The 18,740-nt window shown below is 49.8% G+C and overlaps 2 protein-coding genes across 3 annotated transcripts; one reads left to right on the forward strand and one right to left on the reverse strand.

Annotated features, from left to right (window-relative positions):
• Positions 1–1,819: 1,819 nt before the first annotated feature.
• GALM (galactose mutarotase) lies at positions 1,820–16,848 on the forward strand. 2 transcript variants are annotated; one of them, XM_064709307.1, is made up of 8 exons: positions 1,820–2,495; positions 2,975–3,129; positions 5,858–6,064; positions 7,424–7,505; positions 8,447–8,588; positions 8,680–8,854; positions 9,339–9,450; positions 12,615–12,801. In XM_064709307.1, the coding sequence occupies exons 1-7, from the start codon at positions 2,300–2,302 to the stop codon at positions 9,414–9,416; spliced, it is 1,035 nt and encodes a 344-aa protein (XP_064565377.1). In that variant the 5' UTR covers positions 1,820–2,299; the 3' UTR covers positions 9,417–9,450; positions 12,615–12,801. The 2 variants fall into 2 exon arrangements, with proteins under 2 accessions (XP_064565377.1, XP_064565378.1); XM_064709308.1 differs by lacking the exon at positions 12,615–12,801 and adding an exon at positions 16,668–16,848 and having other exon boundaries at positions 1,881–2,495.
• LOC135445990 (serine/arginine-rich splicing factor 7) lies at positions 10,903–18,740 on the reverse strand. Its single transcript, XM_064709309.1, has 9 exons — positions 18,636–18,740; positions 18,119–18,299; positions 17,810–17,986; positions 16,845–16,919; positions 16,653–16,754; positions 16,248–16,301; positions 14,183–14,227; positions 13,567–13,602; positions 10,903–12,652 (listed from the first exon to the last, which is right to left on the reverse strand). The coding sequence occupies exons 1-9, from the start codon at positions 18,661–18,663 to the stop codon at positions 12,598–12,600; spliced, it is 753 nt and encodes a 250-aa protein (XP_064565379.1). The 5' UTR covers positions 18,664–18,740; the 3' UTR covers positions 10,903–12,597.

Consider the following 18,740-nt stretch of genomic DNA (forward strand, 5'->3'; position numbering starts at 1 on the left):
TCTTGCCTGGTGTAAAGGAGCTGGGAGCAGTGGGACCAGGCACATAACCTGCCTTCATGTCACTCTTTTTCTATACCTGCTGTGATAGAGCAGATAAATCCTTGTTCCTCACCAGCATTTTGCATTTTGGCTTGGGAAAGGCTGCTGCATTTCCAAGTGTGAGAGAGGGCAGATAAGGACTGGAGAGCTGATGCACTTCCCAGCTGTTTGTGCAGAGCTGCAAGGCAGAGAAGTGAAACCAAAGTCTGAGAGATGAACAGCGAGCTCTTCTGGGCACTCCCTGGCTGTGGAAGTGCCCTGCTGCCAATGCCAGGTGTGTTCAGCCCCAGTACTGCAGTTTTCTTCTGGAAAGAAAGAGGAGAAAATGAAAGGAGCTTGCATTTGACTATCAGTCTAAGCAAAACTCAGTGCCACAGTGAACAAGGCCCCAAAACCCCGCTTTTTTAAAAGTAGGAATGACTAAAAAGAAAATCCAGTGTGGTGAGATGTTGAACACGACTTGCTTGTATCCTGCCCTCCCCTTGCTCACCTCCCCCAGTCACCAGGGGCAGAGGGGCAGGATGGATGTGAAGGTCAGCCAGGAGAAATCCTCAAAGTCGTGAAGCAGGATACCTTGCTCAGATCCTGAAGCTGACATTGCTCCTTACTGTTCCCTGCAGGATTCAGGTTTGTGCAAGCTGCTTTCAAGTTTATCTGCCAGCCTGAAAATCATGTGGTTGGTTCATGAACAGATTGGTCTCTGGTGTTTCTTTTGCAAGCACACACTTAGATGGTCACTGGGGCTCGAGTGGTCTTGCATCTGTGAAGGGAAGGTGAGAAAATCAGTGTTCATGACTGTTACATCAGACAAAGAGGTGGATCTGGACCTTTTCTGGTGTGAATCAGAGAAGTAAATCAAAATGGCACCTCCTCTTGTGTTAAAACCCCCACAGCTTAATGAAATCTTGTCTTTGCAGAGCAGAAATGCTTCCTGTGTCTGGAGAAGTACATTAAGAGAGAGGTGCTGAGGGAGCTGAAGTGCTAAGGAGTGAACTTCTGGGAATGCTCTGCACATGAAAACACTCTGTGAATCAGTTATAAATGAGACTGGCCTCTCATCCATCCATCCATCCATCCATCCATCTGGAGCATTCCTCACTTCAAAATTTGGGCTGCTCCCTATCCTGTCTCATATGGGAGGTGCTATGGATGAGCAGAAAAAAGGTATGTTTGCTTCAAATGTTTGTGGATAGAGAACACGGGTTGTGAAGGTGCAGAAGGAAACGCAGGAACTGCCTTCACTAACAAAGAAATGCAGATTTCCAAACCATCTCTGCCCAGCCCCGCGTGGGAGGTTTGGATTCTGTATTCGCTTGGAATTTGTAGTTGGTCTTGTCAAAAGATGATGGCTGTGTTGGAAATTAATATTTAGCAAACTCTGGTTGACCAATTGAGTTTTTTTGGTGGGAGTTATTGGTTCTTTGAACAAAATTTGAAAATGGGCCCTCATTGAAACACAACCATACCAAATTGTAGTGAGATGCTCTTGTGCCTTGCACTAGAGAGACCAAAGATGTGCACATACATCACTTAAATGTTGCGTGGGTTTTCCCTTGCAGACTGAAAATACCTGCAAAGACAGGCAGAAGTTGGTATTTCAGATGATGATTTTTAATGGAGTCTGGGTCAGAGCCACAGCTTTGATAATAACAGCACCCCTGCCAGCAAATACCCTGAGCCTGATTTCCAGCAGCATCAGCAGGCGCTGCCTTGTGCCTCTTGTGGAGGGGCTAAGGGAGGGCACAAGGGGAGGAAACAGCATTTTATCGGGCCATGCTTTGCACTGGCCGTGAAAGCCGTGCCGGTGTGATGCAAGTGGGCGAGAGAAGCTGCGGGCGGAGATGCTCCGGCCCCCGAATTTGCGAGGTGGCGGCTGGGCTGCCCGGCCTGGCAGCGCCCGCAGCCTCCTCCCTCCCTCGGCATCTTTCCCTCTGCCCCTCGGCATCCTTCCCGCTGCCCCTCGGCATCCTTCCCGCTGACCCCACCATCCTTCCCGCTGCCCCCGGCCCCGTCCCGCTGGCCGCTGCCGCGCGGTGACCGACGTTGAACGGCCACAACTGTTCCGCGCTCCCCTCCGCTCCGCTCCGCCGGACACGGCGCGGCTCCGCCCCGCACGGGAAGCGAACAAGGGTTGTTCTGGCTGCCCTTTGGAGCTGGGAGTGCTCCTCTCCCGCCGCCATTGCTTCTTCGTCCTGAGCGTCCTTCCCGGGCAGGGTTGCGGCTCCCGCCGGAGGTGCCGGTGGCCGGCTTTTAGGGAGCGATGACGACGGTGCGGAAAGAGGCGTTCGGGCGGATGCCCGCGGAGGAGGGAGGCGGAGAGGTGGAGAAGTTCGTCCTACAGTCGGACAGCGTGAGAGTGGAGATCCTGTCTTTTGGGTGCATTATCACCAGGCTGGAGACAAAAGACAAGGATGGGCAGTTTTCAGATATTGTCCTAGGATTTGACACTTTAGAAGGTGGGTCTTAATGAGTTTCTTTGAAAAAAAAATTTAAAACCCACAATCAGGCAGTTTAACCAGCACTTACTGGTTTATTGCCACACTGCCTGACCTGCTTGTAAGGCGCCCCCCCCCTCCAATCACGGGCTGAAGAGATACAGTTTCTGCTGCCTCTCCTGGGCTCTGTGGTGGATGTGGGACAGGGACACTGGTGTCAGTGTTCCTCTCTGTTGGGGCAGCTCTGAGTCATTCCTTAACAGGCAGTGACAGAGGCCTTTTCTTCAAATCTGCAAAGAATACAAGATCCCATCAGGCTGCGTTAATCAAAGATGCTCACGACTAATGAGCTGTGTGTCCTGTGAAACGCTGGGACAGCATTCACTTATTTAGTGCTGGAGAGAAGCAGAAAGAGACACTCTGAGTCCATAAGTCCATAAGGTCCTGGAGACTGCCCATCCCAATGGTTCTGTTTAACCGTGTGCTGTTTCTCTGGCCAGGTTACACGGTGAAGCACCCGTACTTCGGTACTGTCGTGGGCCGTGTTGCCAACAGGATTGCAAACGGGAAGTTCAGCGTGGACGGGAAGCAGTATCAGCTGTTCATCAACAACGGGCCCAACAGCCTGCACGGAGGAGCCAAGGGGTTTGACAAGGTGAAAATCCCAGTGTCCTGTCAGCATACAACCTGTGGGGCTGTGGCAAGATGTGTGATGTCTGCACCCCTGAACCCTGTAGCATTTTCTGCTGGTTATTGAGTTAATCAGCTCAGAAAGTGCTGTGAGTGCAGAAACAGAGGGAAATGAGACAGATCCTGCAAGCTGGTGGGTTGGCTTGTCTTTGCCTGAGTTTGCAGGACTCACTTATGTCATCCTTGGGTGCTGAGTAGAGGGTTGCTGTTCTTCCTCTGTGACTGCAACCCTGAGCCTCATGAGCCCCTGAGTTCTGACAGGGTTGTTCTGAGCAAGGTGCTGCTTCTGCACAGCCTAGGCTGGGAGGTAGCAGTGAGCACCTACCCTCAGGAGCAATGGAGGCTCCCCAGGCACCAGCTGCACCACCTGGAGTGCATCATGGAGTTGTGCAAGTGCCCAAAGAAAGTTTCCTGGGGGACAGGGTCGGTCCATGCAGACTCATTTCCACCTGCAGTTTCTCGGCTGTTACCTGCCCATAGCTCCTCCCAGAATCAGAAGGACATGAGTCTGCAGAAACTTATCATTGTTGCTTGCCTGTGACTGCACTCCCAAGTAAGGTGAGAGCAGGGTGCATTGCCCTCTTTGGTGCTGCTTTCATCCTGCAACAGGTCCCCCAGGCTCTCACTCTGACTCACAGCAGAGGGGGATTAACTCAGGCCTGCAAACTGCCCCAGGATCCAGGATCACTGTCTCTCCTTCCCAGCCCTCCCCTATGACCTCCTGAGATGAAACAACCTTTCCTGGGCCCCAGGGCACTCAGCTTTTTCTCTGTCCTCCCAAGAGCTGCTGCTCAAGTCAGGTATTTGTGTACAGATGGTAAGAGCAGTGGAGGATCTCTTCTCTTGAAAGCCTTGCTGATAACCCTGCTCCATTACAGAGCAGGCTCAGAAGTCTCTGCTTTCCTGAAGCCTTGGGTTTTGTTGGATCAAATGCGTTTGTAACCAGCAAGTAGCTCATCCACCATTTCCCCCAAAGAGCACACGAATGTGCTGGTGCAACAGCTTTCATGGGGTTAATGGGATTTTTTTTTTTGTGGAAGGAATCCAGGCTGATGAGAAAAAAGCCAGGGTCCCTGAAAAAAATCACAGTGTGAACTGGCATCAGGTTGGGATGAAATGCTCCTCAGCAGCCTTAGAAAAAAGGGAGTACTGGGGATAGCTTGGCAGAAGACAGTTTGGTTGGTTTAAAGTTTCTTTATGCGCCCTGCCACCTGTGATCTGCAGCTGAAAGCATGCATTTCCTCACACCCAGGGCTTCCAGGCTGTCTTCTGCAGGCAGGGGATGTGGTCTCTTCTTCTGCTTCTTCACCTTGCTTGCTTGCTGAAGTCTCACCAGGTTGCTGGGGACAAGGTAGTGACATCTCCCAGCTGGAGCTTTGTGTCCTCTGGCCCACAGGGCACACTTGGACGCCTGCCCAAGACCCTCTCCAGCCAGGAAACAGTCACTGTTCAGAGACAGTGAGCCCTAACTGGTCAACCCCAACAAAGACCACATACTGGCATTTGGCTGTGATTATCTTGGTCATCTTCTGAGCTTTTTCTGATTTTGTAGACATCAGTGCTGCGGTCAGCGTGTGGTCTGATGAGAGCATCTTGCAGCTGCTCTTACAGGGCTGCAGTGTGTGACCACACTGCTGGGGGATCTTTGAAAATAACTCTCTTATCTTTGAAAAAAAATAGTGATAACCTGTACATTTCCTGGACTTTAATAGCTTTTTTTTTCAAAGGACTTAAATAGAAATTTGTACTTAAAACCCGCAGCATCCTTACTGTAGCCATGGGAGCTGCAGTCAAACTGCACGCTGTGTAGGAGGGCCTACTCTGCAGCCAGGTGTATTTGTCACCTCCAGGTTCTGTGTTTGGTGAAAATGCTGGCTTTTGACCATGTCCCATGTTGGTGATCTCTGTGTAGGGCACGAGAGGGATCAACTCAACAGCGTTGAGCTGGCCCCTGTTCCTAAATCTGTCCCCTTTGATTAGACAGTAACTGTTCCTCAGGCAAATGTGAAGCTTCAGAGAGCCTCTTGTTGCACATCCATCCTCCCAGCATGAGGCCCAGGCCAGGGCCAAACAGGCTGTGTACAGTGTGCTGGCTTGCTTCCCTTCCAGCATGTTTGGCTCCAAGCTGAGCACTGGTGCTGGCCGCTGGCAGGGACAAGAACCAGAGAGGTCCCAGCTCTCTGGATGTGTCTGACAGCATATCTGGTACTGTTTAACCCAACCCCAGCCCCTGGACAGGAGCCCCGTGTGTGCTTACACTGTCCTAGTGCCAGTGCTGGGTGGCAGCTTGTTGAAGTGGTGTTGCACATGAGAAAATCCATGGAAAGGGGGATAAGTCCAGCTGCAGGGCAAAAATCAAACATGTGGACTCTCAGGCATGGCATAACACAGGCTGGAACAGACCCCCTCAGACTGCCAAATTGCCTCCTTTGTTTGGCTGCTCAGTGGAAAGCTTGTTCCCTGCTGGTGGTCCTGGCTACCAAGTGCTTGTGTTTTCTTTGGAAAGGTGATTGAAAAAGCCTTTGTTTCAGTGCAACATCCCCTGTGTGTCTTGTGTCCCTGTTTCTAGCCCAGCCTGGGGCAGGAGGGAAGGGCACTGTGCTCCCATTCCTGTCCCACCAAGGGCAGCCTGGGGCAGGAGGGAAGGGCACTGTGCTCCCATTCCTGTCCCACCAAGGCCATGCTCCGTGCAGGTGCTCTGGAGCGCCGAGGTGCTCCCGAATGGCGTCCGCTTCTTCCGGCTCAGCCCCGACGGCGAGGAAGGCTACCCTGGTGACCTCAAAGTCTGGGTCACCTACACCCTTAATGGCAAGGAGCTGGCCATCAACTACCAGGCCCAGACCAGCAAGACAACCCCCATCAGCCTGACAAACCACTCCTACTTCAACCTGGCAGGGCAGGTAAGTGTGGGGAGGTGGGCCCCATGGAGACACACTGTGCAGGGGAAGACAGCCTGGGCACCTGTGGGATGGTCACTGGCACCATCGTGCTGGTCTGGGGACACATCATGGTTTTGGGGACACAACAATGAAAGTTCTCTCTGTGCATCATGGGCTGCATGCAAGAACAGGACTGAATCACGTGGATCTCTGCTGAGGACACGTTGTCTCAGGGCTTCTTGAACAGAGACATCCAGCTGAGCATGTTCTCCTTTTGTGTGTAACTGGGGAATTTTGCTCTCTCCTCGTCCCTTGGGAAGACTAAGGAGGAGGTGTAGAGCTGGCATGCCCTAGTGGTGGCCTGCCATTTCTTAGTTGTGTTCTGTTGGCATTTCTGAGAGGGTGATGCAGGTTGAAATGAGGGCCTGGAGTGTCAGCATCAAAATACCCAGGTCAAAATGGGCAGAAGAAACATCACAGAGAGGGGGTGTGAGATAGCCAGGATTGCAGACTAGCAAGGTTGCAGCAGTAGGATGCAGAGGGCTCCCACCTGTACAGGGTCATGTCAACCACATGGACAGTGAATTGCAGCTGTGTTTTAATCTCTCAGTTTATAACTGGGTTTGGAGGAAAAGGATCTGACAAATTGAGTGTTGCTGGGCAGAGCCATAGGATAATACAGTGCAGTCACACTTGGGTGTGAGATAAAAGCCCTTAAAAGTGTTTGTGAGAGACAATTCAGCCCCTCTGAGCAGGAGCCATGCCCAGGCTGCTGCCCTGAGAATGGCTGTGCAGTTGTTGGTGCTGGTGCTCCCAGGGGTGCAGTAATACCAACACTTGCACTGTGCAACCCAGGCATGTTCCAGGGCAACAGGAGACCTTTGAGCACGAAATTGCTGCTCAGATTTGATAGTGACCTGAAGGCTCAGCTTTGAGCCTGCTCCCCTTCCAGCCCAGCAGGTTCCCTGCCAGCATTGCTGAGGCTGTGGAAGAGGAGGAGGAGCACACCCCTGCAGCGATACAGATGAGACAGGAGGATGGGTTGCATTTCCCCTTGCTTGCTTCCTTCCCCTTCTCCCTGCTGCTGTGTGCTCAGTACCCAGCATGTTCTGGCTAGTCAGTCTGCAGGGTGGTAGCCCTCAGTGAGGTACAAGTACAGATTGATGGCCTCATCCCTGTGGGATTTACAGCTCCTAGGGCCCATGAAGGTTTTTGTCCGGGCTAGTACCTTTGTCCTGTGCCCAAGATCAAGATGGAATGAGGGCCAGGAGGTGCTCCAGGCACTACCAGATCAGCTGGGGCACCTCTGTGGGCTGTCACTTCACAGCTGTGCTTAGGGCTGCTTGAACAGGAATCCCAGCATTTCCCATCCTCCTGCAGGGCTCCCGGGATGTCTATGACCACGAGATCTCCATTGAAGCAGATTCCTACCTGCCTGTGGATGACACCCAGATCCCTACTGGTAGGTGGTGCAGCACTTGTGGCACCAGGTGGAAGAAGTGATCTTTCTGAGCAATGTTGGTGGGTGTGGGGAGCAGCTCTGCCTGGCAAGGGGGACACACCAGCAGCCAGGGGACCCCAGGCACAGCTGGGCCCTCAGTTTGGGTGCAGTGCCACTGCACATGGGCAGGGTGGGCAGAGCCAGGTGCTGGCAAGCAGGTCCAACACCCACCCTAGGGAGCAGGCAGGAGCAGCTGCAAATGGGGCCAGAGGCACGTGGGATGTGAGGCTGTTTTGTGGGTCCATCCAGGAGACAAGCTCCCTGTGGCACCTGGAGGAGTGGATTCTTTGGTCCAGGTGGTTCTGCTCAGCTTGGTGTGCCATGCTTGTGGACAAATAGCGGAAGAGCTTAAGGCCATACCCAGTCCTGTGCCTCACTTCTCCCTGCTGCTTTCACCGTGGAGCTGTTTCACATCTTAGTTGTGGCTAGCTTGCTACCCCTGCCTTTTGCAGTTCCTTCTTCTGTGGGTAGTCTTAGTCTTGGGGTGAAATGAGATTTTCAATTATTAAAGATAGACCCCTTGTGTGCAATACCTGCTGTATTTTATGTAAGTGCCTGAATTGGAACAGTTTAATTTTTTTTCAAGGTGTTTATTCTGCCCTCCATGCAAAACCCCTCACCTTTGGGTTGGAGTGACTGTTTTGCAGTGTGCTTAGTATGTCCTGGGGTTGTTTGTGCTGCTTTATCACAGGACACTGTATGCCCACAGCAGTCTTAACAAGGACAAGGGAGAAAATGCTGGGTTTGTACATATACAAGGTTTCATGCATTTTCTTGCTCCTTGGCTATGCTTTGTCCCTGCTAAGTGCAGCAGTGTCCAGGAGCTGCCAGCTATGCTGGGGGACAAATAGGCTTTGCTGGCATGTGGCTGAGTGGCTGAGCCTGCTGTTCCCCTTGTTTAGGGGAGGTGGCCGCCGTGCAGGGCACTGGATTTGATCTCCGGCAGCCTGTGGAGCTGGGCAAGCACTTGCAGAAGTTTCACCTGGGTGGCTTTGACCACAACTTCTGCCTGCACCAGGGGCAGGATCGACGCCTTGTGGCCAGGTAGGCTGGGACCTTGGCAGGATCCCCACCCCTGGAGCAGGGGGTGCCCATTCAGCCACTCCTGTGTCATCCTCCACTGGCATCTCCGCAGGGTTTTCCACCCGCCCACCGGCAGGACCATGGAGGTTCACACCACCCAGCCTGGCATCCAGTTTTACACTGGGAACTTCCTGGATGGCTCCTTGAAGGGCAAAGGTGGTGCCACATACCCCAAGCACTCGGCTTTCTGCCTGGAAACCCAGAACTGGCCTGATGCTGTTAACAAGGTGAGCTGTCCACTCCCCTCCCATGGGTTACCTGGGTCCTGTGGCAGGGGACATAGATAGCCCCAGCACCCTCTGTGTCTCTGGGGCCCTAAATGTAGGAACAGAGTCTGCTCGTCAAGGGAGCACTGCAGGCACCAGCAGTGAGGCAGGCACAGGTCACAGTGGCTTTAGACAGGGGTCAGTCAGTGAAGCAGGGACCTGCCCTGTGCAGCCCAGCTTCCCAAAGGTGTGGGGTCATGAGCAGAGGGCCCCACTGGGGCCTTGCCACATCCTTCATATCTGAGTCATTCCTCACGGCCTGGATTCAACCAGCGGTGGGACTCACCCACAGCCCACTGGCAATGGTGGGTGGTTACACACTACTGCTGGAAATGGCTGGGGGAGCTGTGGGAATATGCCTTGGGAGGAACAAAGGGATGCAGCCATACTTGCTGGTCCCATGGAATGTGTTCACAGTCACTGATGTGCTGCTGCTTCTCCCCAGCCTCACTTCCCCAATGCCCTGCTCCATCCGGGTGAGGAATACAACCACACCACGTGGCTCGTGTTCAACACTGCTTGAGGAGAAGGGCTGCTGACTCCCAGTGCTAAGAGGGGTAAGTGTCTCCAGCAGCTGAGCCAGAAATCCTGCCAGGTGCCAAACAGGGCTTTCCAACTACCCTGGGTGAATGCATCTGATATGGGAGCCTTTATCCTCCTCTCTGGTTTTCACACATGGTTTCTGCTGGCTTTAGCTCCTGTCACCACCTCTGCTGCTGTCTGGTCTGTGCAAAAGTCTCACACTCTGTCCAGCCTCTCACCCTGGGCATTGGGTTTTGTTTTGCAATAAAAATGCACTGAAAACACCTTTAGGGGCATGACATCACAGCTCCAACCACAGCAGGGGAATATCTAGTAACATTCATGTGGAGCATGTGGGAAGGCTGATGCAGTTGTGGTTGTTTGTTCTCCTGCCATCAAAGTGCTCTCTCCAAGTGGTGTGCAGTGCTCATGCAGGATAGCTTTGAGGAGGACAGTGGATTATCCCAGCTGGCTGCCCTGGATGCTCTGGTTAAACTCCTACGCTCTGTTTTGGTTGCTGAAGTGGCCACACCCATTTAGTCCTGAATATACAACTGCAGGAGAAAACCCATCATCCTAACACTGTGTTTTCACATGAAATCTCCAAAATCTTTAATCAGGGAACTATGTGATGAAAACCTCCATGTTTCTGAGGGTTCAGAAAAATTGGCACAAGCCAGGGGATGACAGGACTGTCTTGTTAGGGAGCTGATAGCCCACTCCCCAGGGAAACAGGCACAGTCCTTGCATTAGGCACTGTGTGCCACCTTCTCCTGCCATGCCGCTGCACCCAGGGCTTGCAGCACTTCACCAGGCCTCCTCAGCTGCAGAGAGGCAGGAATGCCCTTGCCCCCGGGGGAAGTGCCTGGCCATGGGGCTTGCGAATGTGGCAGCGCTGTCACAATCAGTTCTGCCACCCTGCCACCGAAAGAGGGCCCCACTACTTCCCTGCGTGCACAGGTCACATTGTGAGGGCTGGTATCCCTTGCAGAACAAAGCCACCAACAGGGAACACCAGGTTGGAAACCAGGGGAAGCCCATTTTCCCTGAGAGTGGGGTTTGCCCAGCACACTGGAGACCTCAGGTACACTTCCCTTGTCCCCACCCCAGCCAGCCTGTGTGGGGTGTGCACATCCTGCCCAGAGGCACAGGGTCACAGCAGCACCAGTCCCACGACACCCCTGTGTCAGGGCATCTTTTCCAACTGCTCACAAACACCGCATGGAATTTGTGGTGAAATCCTACCAAACTCAGGCTAGAGCTCAGTCTTGGACAGCACAGCTGCACAGATGCCATCTTTGTCACAGCTCCCCCTCTGCACCTTACTCAGTGCTGGCTGTCCTTCAGAGTGGCTGCCTGCACCAGCACAGCCCCGCTCCTTGCTCAGGCTCTCACGTGTGGCTTTAGAGGAATCCCAGCCCCCCCAGAGAGACCCCAGGCTCTTCTGCTCGGCCTTCCAGTATCTCTGGGTACTGAAAAACAGGTACCAGTAGAGCTGTTGTGTCAGTCTGCAGGTTTATTGTGGAGCAGGTTTGCCTTGAGAGTACAGAAAAGAAAAGGTGATGAAATTCCAGAGCAGTGGCGTACGTGTGCCTCTCAGCAGGTACACAATGCACAAGCAGTAAAATATTCCAAACATGTATCACAGGCTTCAGGCATTTGGGCTAAATCACTGCAGGGCAACATTTGTGTCAGCTCTGCCACAGTGGGATTTGGTGAGTATGGCCAGAATCCACCTGGAACATCAATGGCCATGGTGAGCCCCAGAGAGGATCCAGGCACAGTGAGGACCAGGAATGAAGGCCAGAGGATGCTGCAGCAGAACAGCACCTTCAGGATCTGGACTGTTGACTCATCCCCCAGAAAAGCTCCCTGCAGTCATTAACAGGAAATCTGTTTCTTGAAAACCATGTGTTACCCCACGTGTAACAAAATCATCTTGTAACTTTATTTAAGCTGTTTTGCTGTGGTTTACACAGTGGAAGCAAACTGCTGGTAGAGTTCATTGGAAGCCCTAACAGGTCTGGCTTTCCATTTCAGTGCTTACTTGCTGCTGAAACTGGCCTTTATTTCTGCTAGATAGCCAATCCCAGCAAGAAGAAAAGATGCTTTTCACCCCTCTGCCTACCAGCTTTTTGTTCACAGTCCAACATTGTTGCCAGTCCCTTGCTGTGATCTGTGTTGAAGTGCTTTGTCATGCAATTCCTTCATACAGAATGAGGACAATTTGACACCCCTATACACAAACAATGACTCCTGCAGGTTCTGTATTTGCTGTAAGAAATTGGGATCACTCAACAAAGCCATCTCCAGGATAAGGGCTGCTTGACAACCATACCAGTTTCTGTGAAGCAGGTTAGAACTCCTGAAGGCAGCTGATAATCTTTAATTTTAAGGATCTTCCCTCAAAAAAGAAAAACATGCCTTGAGGTATTTTAAAGCGTTTTCTTTACATCAATAGCCCAAAGAACTAAAATATGCAACATGTGAAAGTAGCAATTGTCAAGTTATTAATCATTTCTATTACCTTTAAAGGTTTCTGCAGATGTTATTTGTTTAGAAGATGTGTTTTGGAGGAAGGTTTATCCTTAGATTTTTGAGGCATCTGGTATCAACAGTCTAACACCAGAGAATGAGCTTTGCAGAAAAATGAATGCCCAGTAAACATCAAGGAATGAAAAGGGCATATGCAAATTTTTATCCATCTGCAGACAGAGATGGTATTTAAATTCCATTTCAAGGAGAACAGGAACTGATCCTTTCACCAAAGACCATTCAACAGTAGGTGTGAAAAGTGACTACCTTGAGAAGACACCAGCTGGGATTAGTGATTCCCATTTGAGACATTTTTCATCCACGTTACATGGCACACAGCTAAAATTACCCAAATGTTAACAGAAGCAGCAGGGTTACTACAGAGAAGTTTTAGTTAAAAATACACATTTTATTTCAATGTGCCAATAAAAAAGTCCCACATTTTCATATCACAGGAAGTTAATTCATACAATAAAAAGAGACCTGTGCTAGTCTATTGGTGTGACTAACTCAGAAGACCCAGATCATGCCAAATTTTAGTTGATATACTCTTCTATCTACATTCTTACATTTACAAAGACACCACAAAACCCCTTATAATAATGTAAGCAAAATAACTTTCTTCCTAAAAGATTAACTTCATAACTTTAATCCATTCTTTCAGGACTTGCACTTCGTTGAGGGCTTCCTGATGGTGAACGGCTGAAAGGAAAACAATCCATAATTAACATTTCAGTAGAAATGCTTGGGAATCACAAATACAGGAAGCAAAAAAACAACAGGAGTATACCCAGACTCTGGCTCCCTTGAAGCACTTCTTAAATAAAATAACCAATCACTACTGACAAAAATTAACAGGCTGATGATCTGGAGATAACACTTTTTTTCTTTACTGTTATTTTTAAAATGAGATCTCTGTAAGGCCATCCTAAGGGCATTACTTACAGTGACCTCCAAAGGGGCAAGATACTTCTTCATTGTTCTGATACAGCAGCTTGTCAAAACCTATCATGGTGATCACTCAGCATTTAGGAACACTTTTTCATGCCCTTGTGATTGTTTGACACTTAAGTTGTAAAAATGAACTATTAAAGAATTCTAATTAGGGGAAAATGCTGCTGATTCTGTCACTCCACATATTCTACACATTACTCTGTGCATATAAACAGAGAGAGAAAACTATTTACTGACTTATGTGAAAGAAAAATATAATCTAGTGAACATAACAGGCCGGATCTTCCACTCCTGACTGCTGTGCCAGGTCACTCCACTCTACCTTCCCCAATGTCAATGTAGCTTTTAATGAGACTGAAAGCTGATTTCCTACATCTATTCAATGCTTTAAGCTCATCGGTCTCTGTGCAATAAAACTGTCAGTGAAACAAAAGGAACAGGGGAGCAGGCAACAAGACACTGCTACATAACCCTGAGCATTTATCACTACATGTACATATTACCATATAGAAAGCCACAATCACAACATTGTTGCTGTGAAAGAGATCTCAGCAAAATACCTTTCCAGTACTTTCCTACAAGCAGCAAACTCCTCAGCAGAGATGAGGGCAGACACTAAAATGCTCTATGGAGTCTGTGCTATTGGTAGGAGACCAACATACCTTCTCTTTGGAGACGCTGACCGGGACTTGGACCGGCTGCCAAAACACAACAGCACCAATGCAGCTTCAATGTCAAATCAACTTTTATGTTAAAAAACCCCCCAACCTATCAGAAAGTAAATAACAGGAATCTAGCCAGGTCCTTCCAATGATAGCTTTCAGATCAACTTTTACTCTGACAGGGATTCTCCATTTATTTAGCAGGGAGATGCATTTAAGCATCTCCATTTAAGTTTCTTCAGCAGACAAACAGAAAAACAAGGGGTGGTACTAAGGTGAGGCTTTGAGAAAAGCAACATCACCAGACTGCTGTTTTATGAAAAGCATTAACAGAGCTCAAGATCTTCATCTTATGGATAGAAAAATGCAACAGGACTGAGCACAAAGGCACAACAAATTAGTACTGTGTTGGAAACTACCAAGAGTTAATGAAAACCCAGAGACAGGTAAGGAACACACTGCAAAGAGCTGCAGAGGAAGTGCTGTAATTTCTGTCATATCACAAAGAGATTAGCTGGGACCCACGTTAGGGGGATATTTTTCTAAAGGACCAGGCTCTGTTAATCATGCAAACCTAAATTTGAGATGCTACTGCAGGCTCTGTGTGTGTGCTCACCTCTTAGCTGGCGAGCCAGACTTCGATCTGCCATGAGACCTAGACCTGCAAGAAAAAGCACAGCTCAGCAGGGAAACAGAACATGCAGGTTCCCAGGTTTGGGACAGCAGGATTCACACCCAGTGGATGAGCACTGTCATGCTGAGTACACAGAATCCTGCAAATTTCCAGGGTTTTGCCTGCTAAGTTTCCAAAGAAGTCTTTTTACATGGATGCTGCGCATGTTGCTCTGTACTTTGGTTTGCTCCCTAGCTGATGACCAGTGTTTGCTGATGCAGGTGGCAGGAACACAGGAACAACCCAAATCCTGACCAGTATTTTCAGAGCTAATAACTTGCAGGTTTTATTAGACTTGAGCAACATCTACCATTGCAGTTGCAGACAGCTCATTCCTAGAAGTATCTTCTCTGTGAAGTTCATCTTATATAGCCACTTATTTAAAGTATTTTTTTTAATGTTTGAACTTAATCCTTATGAAAAAAATGTGGAAAATGTGGACACCTTTGAGGCTGCTGCATCACAGGAACATTAATACTGCCAGAAAGCCTCACTGAAATTTTGAGGTCCCCCAAGAATTGTTCTACATTCCACATCCAAGGCTTTCCACAACAATTTCTAGATACGTGTTGTGGCACTGTCAAACCAGCAAATGCCATGTACTCATTCAGTCAGTCTCCCTCGTGAACCCAGAGCCTGTCTCTGGGTGCAATGCATTCCCTGGGCTCTTCTGTAAAGAAATAATCTTTCAATTACATAAGCACAATTTTTCTACCACTTCTGGCTGGTTGTACATCTGTAACTCCCTATGCCTCAGTCACTTAATCCCTACTTACAATGCAAAGTGTCACACAAGAGTCCAGAAGTGTCACTACAAGTATCCTTAACCCTGCAGAAATCCAGCATGGTACCAAAAGGAGAAAATAATGGTGGTAAAATCAAGATGTTTTCCTCTTAGAGAGTCTGCAGACTGTGGCTGTTTCTGGCTCATCACTGACAGTGAACAGTGGTGAGCCATGATAAGTCATGTTGGAAGAATAGTACTAAGATTCAACATGGTTTAGCCACAGGTGTACCCAGCCAGAGAAAGGCACTGCTCTACTGCCTTGGGCAACCTTCTTCTCTCTTTAGCAGATTCTGGACTACCTATGTGAGTTTCTGCTCTTAACTAAGCCATGATGATCTGGTCTTCCTCTCTCCTTTCCCTTAAAACTCCCATCATTGCTTGCTGTCCATCCTCAGAAAATGCCACCTTCAGCTGTGGGTTTTTCCACCTGCTCCCTGTAACTGAAGCCATCCTCTCTTTTCCTGTGTTTCTTTATGGTTGATTGTTCCTTGTTCCCAAGAGCAGCCATTAAAACCAGCACAGCAGGCACAGGGATAGGCTGGGCAATAAGCAACTCCATATCCAGAGCAGAACTTCCATTTACTCTTGTTCTTGCCGAGGACACCCAGTCAGCCCTGCTGCCAGGACAAGGCTCCATGAAGCACAGGCTGCTCTTACTATCAAGCAAAGTTTAAGGGAACAAATAACATCCTGTGTTCCTTTAGAACCTGACTGTTACTCCTGTGACATGTTTATTGGTGCAAAATAATTCTGACAAGTGTTTATTTCAAAATCAGCTCCTGCAGATTGACACTGATATTCAACAGAGCTGGAATTGCAGCTGTAATACTACATCAGCAAGCCCTTCCAGACTTGCCTGGCTGCAGACAACAAAACATTAACACACTACTAAAGGGGCATCCTGCCTTCTCAGAAAAATAATGGGAAGAACCCCAATCCTGTGTGTGCTACACAAAGAAAAAGAAACTTTTGATATTAATTCTACATTTGTTAGCTGTTAATGCAACCTGATCAAACCAGTATTTCTGATGACTATGGTGACCTAGTGGTGTGCAAAAGAATAAGAAGAGGGAGAACAATCTTCTGCACTGCTTTTTAAAACTACAGACCTCTAGGTTAGTGAAGGGAAAACACATCTTTTCCTGGAAAAAAATTTAACAGTTGTTAGAGAGCCTAATGAGACTTCTAAGCAACTTTTGCCAACTACCCATAGTCACATACCTGCTTCGGGGCCATGTAACAGATCTGGATCTAGATCTGGATCTTGATCTAGACCTGAAATTAAAAATTGAGATAAATTAAAAATAAATAAAGTTAAGAAGAAGTGATGACAACTACAGCACTATATAAATTAGTACGCACATGTGAAATTAAGACCTACATGACCATTAGACATTTTAGCCAAAGAAATTTAATCATGGGAGATGCCACTGTCTCAAAGTAAGGTCTCAAAACTCATTAGCACTCCTGTGAATTTAACTAGGATTATCAGAAACTTTTAAAAGCATGCTGACTTCTAGAGGTCAGCATCTTTGGAAACCTGCTATCCAATACTTTTTGGAATCTAATTAAAATAAGAAAACACCAACAAAAATAAACCATACAGTGAAAATTAGCACTAATTACCTTGATCTCTTCAAGGAACCCGACCGGGACCGGCGGGGAGACACAGACCTAGACCTACGAGGAGACACGGACCTGGACCTGCGATAGGAAGCTGACCTGGACCTGCAAAGAAAGAAATTGCAAGAGTTGTACATGTGCAGCTTTTTCTAGGCAAAAGAAGGCAACAGGAGTAAAAGACAAACTCAAACACACCTCCTACCACGGCTGCGGCTGCGTGACCGGGAATACCTTCTCCCTCGGGACCTCGAGCGGGATCTAGAGCGGGACCTGGGTTTAGGTTAGAAAAAACAGGTATCAGCAGACAGCTGCAGCAACCCACACCTGTGAGGCCCTGCTGAAGTCAAAACTTTTTTCAGACAACTAAAGAACTAGCATCTGTCAGTTGGAAAAATGTCTGGGCCTACTTGTCTTGAGCATTTTTACTACCTAGGAAAATGTTAAAAGCTGAATTACATTGCAGAATTACATTAGAATAGAAAACACTGTAATGCGTATTTAAAATAAACCTTGCAAGTTTGCAGGTCGACCCTCTTTGGCCCAAGGTCTAGCAGATCTAGACGATCTAGAAGTATCTATAGGCGAGCGCTGCATCTAGGTAGGTGTTCTCTTCAATCTAACGACGATCAAACTGACAGCCCAATGAGCCAGGGTGAGGCTTGATTGACGCAAGAAGATTTTTCTAGGTGGGAATGTGGTCAATCTGGTGTTCCTCTTTCTAAACCGGAGGGGGGCCCCAATTGAAAGCCAAATTTACTGTTACGGCGGTCACCGTCTCAAATTTTCTGCCCTTAAAGAATAAGGTGAAGCTACGTGTAGATGGCTCGAGGGGATCTGGCCTCTTATGCTGATCACCTCAAGGTCTAGGAGGATCTTAAGTGTCGGATTTGCAAGGCGCCTCAGCATGAAATCTTAAGGCTCGTGACATTCTGAATCAAGGCGACTGACTCAAACGAAGAAACCTGAAAGGTTTTGACCAGGTTGATTATTAAAATAGTAACATTTGATAGAAATAGCAACAAATTGTAATATACACCTATACATTTATTCTAGCGTTAAAGTTTAAAGAAAACTGGTGTAACATTGTGTTCTTTGCTAACAAGAACTACACAAAAGCGAGCTGGCGAAGCAACGCGGCCGCCCCGGGCCCGCACACGTACCTGCTCCTCCTTCGCCGGCTATAGCGGTGACAGTCATAGGCATAGTGGCCTTTCTCACCACACTCGTAGCATCTGTCGTTGGGGTCGAAGGGGCGCCGGGCGGGGGGCCGGTCGTAGCGGGAGCGGCGCGGCATCCCTGTGGATACTTCCACTCTCACCCTGGAGCCGCAGATCACCCTGCAACGAGTCCACGAAGGGTCTGGGTTAAACCTTTCGGTCCGTGACAGAACTACAGAAACACAGGGACCAGCGAGATAAACCCCGCTTCTCTCTCAGTAGCCTCGGCAAACAGGCGGAATGGACACGTACTTCCCGTCCAGTCCACGGACAGCATCTTCAGCATCCCGGGGGTCTTCGAACTCCACGAAGGCGAACCCCGGCGGGTTCCTGGCGATCCACACGGTTCTCAACGGTCCGTAATAGCTGAAGGCTCTCTCCAGCTCGCCTTTGCCGGCGCCCGTGCCCAGGTTGCCCACGTACACCTTGGTCTCTGCGGGGACAAGCGGGCCGGGGCTCAGCGCGGGGCCGGGAGCGGGCTCGGGCTCAGCCCCCGCCCCGCCCTCCCCCGGCCGCCGCCATCTTGTCCGCGCGGCCGCTTCCCGCCTTCACCGCGAGCGCCGCGCGCCCCGCCGCGCGTCCTGCCCCACGGCCGCTGACGCAAAATGGCGGCGGCGACAACGGCGGCGGCGGCAGCATCGCCTTCCTCCCCTCCCCACCGGCGCCCGCCAGTCGTTAAGCTCCCCACGGCAATCGCCTCTCTCTCAGACACGTCTCGCCTTCCCGCCCGCGCAGCCGCCCGCCGCCCGCGGCCCCCGGGAGCTCTCACCGCCTCCATAGCGGCCGTAACGCGACATCCCGACGGCTCCGCCGCCCGCGCGCACGCGCCGCCGCACGCGCCTGCCCCCTGGCCTGCTCCCCCGCCTCCCCCGCG

The sequence above is a fragment of the Zonotrichia leucophrys genome, chromosome 3 (genome assembly GCF_028769735.1).
Source record: "Zonotrichia leucophrys gambelii isolate GWCS_2022_RI chromosome 3, RI_Zleu_2.0, whole genome shotgun sequence".
Lineage (NCBI taxonomy): Eukaryota > Metazoa > Chordata > Aves > Passeriformes > Passerellidae > Zonotrichia > Zonotrichia leucophrys.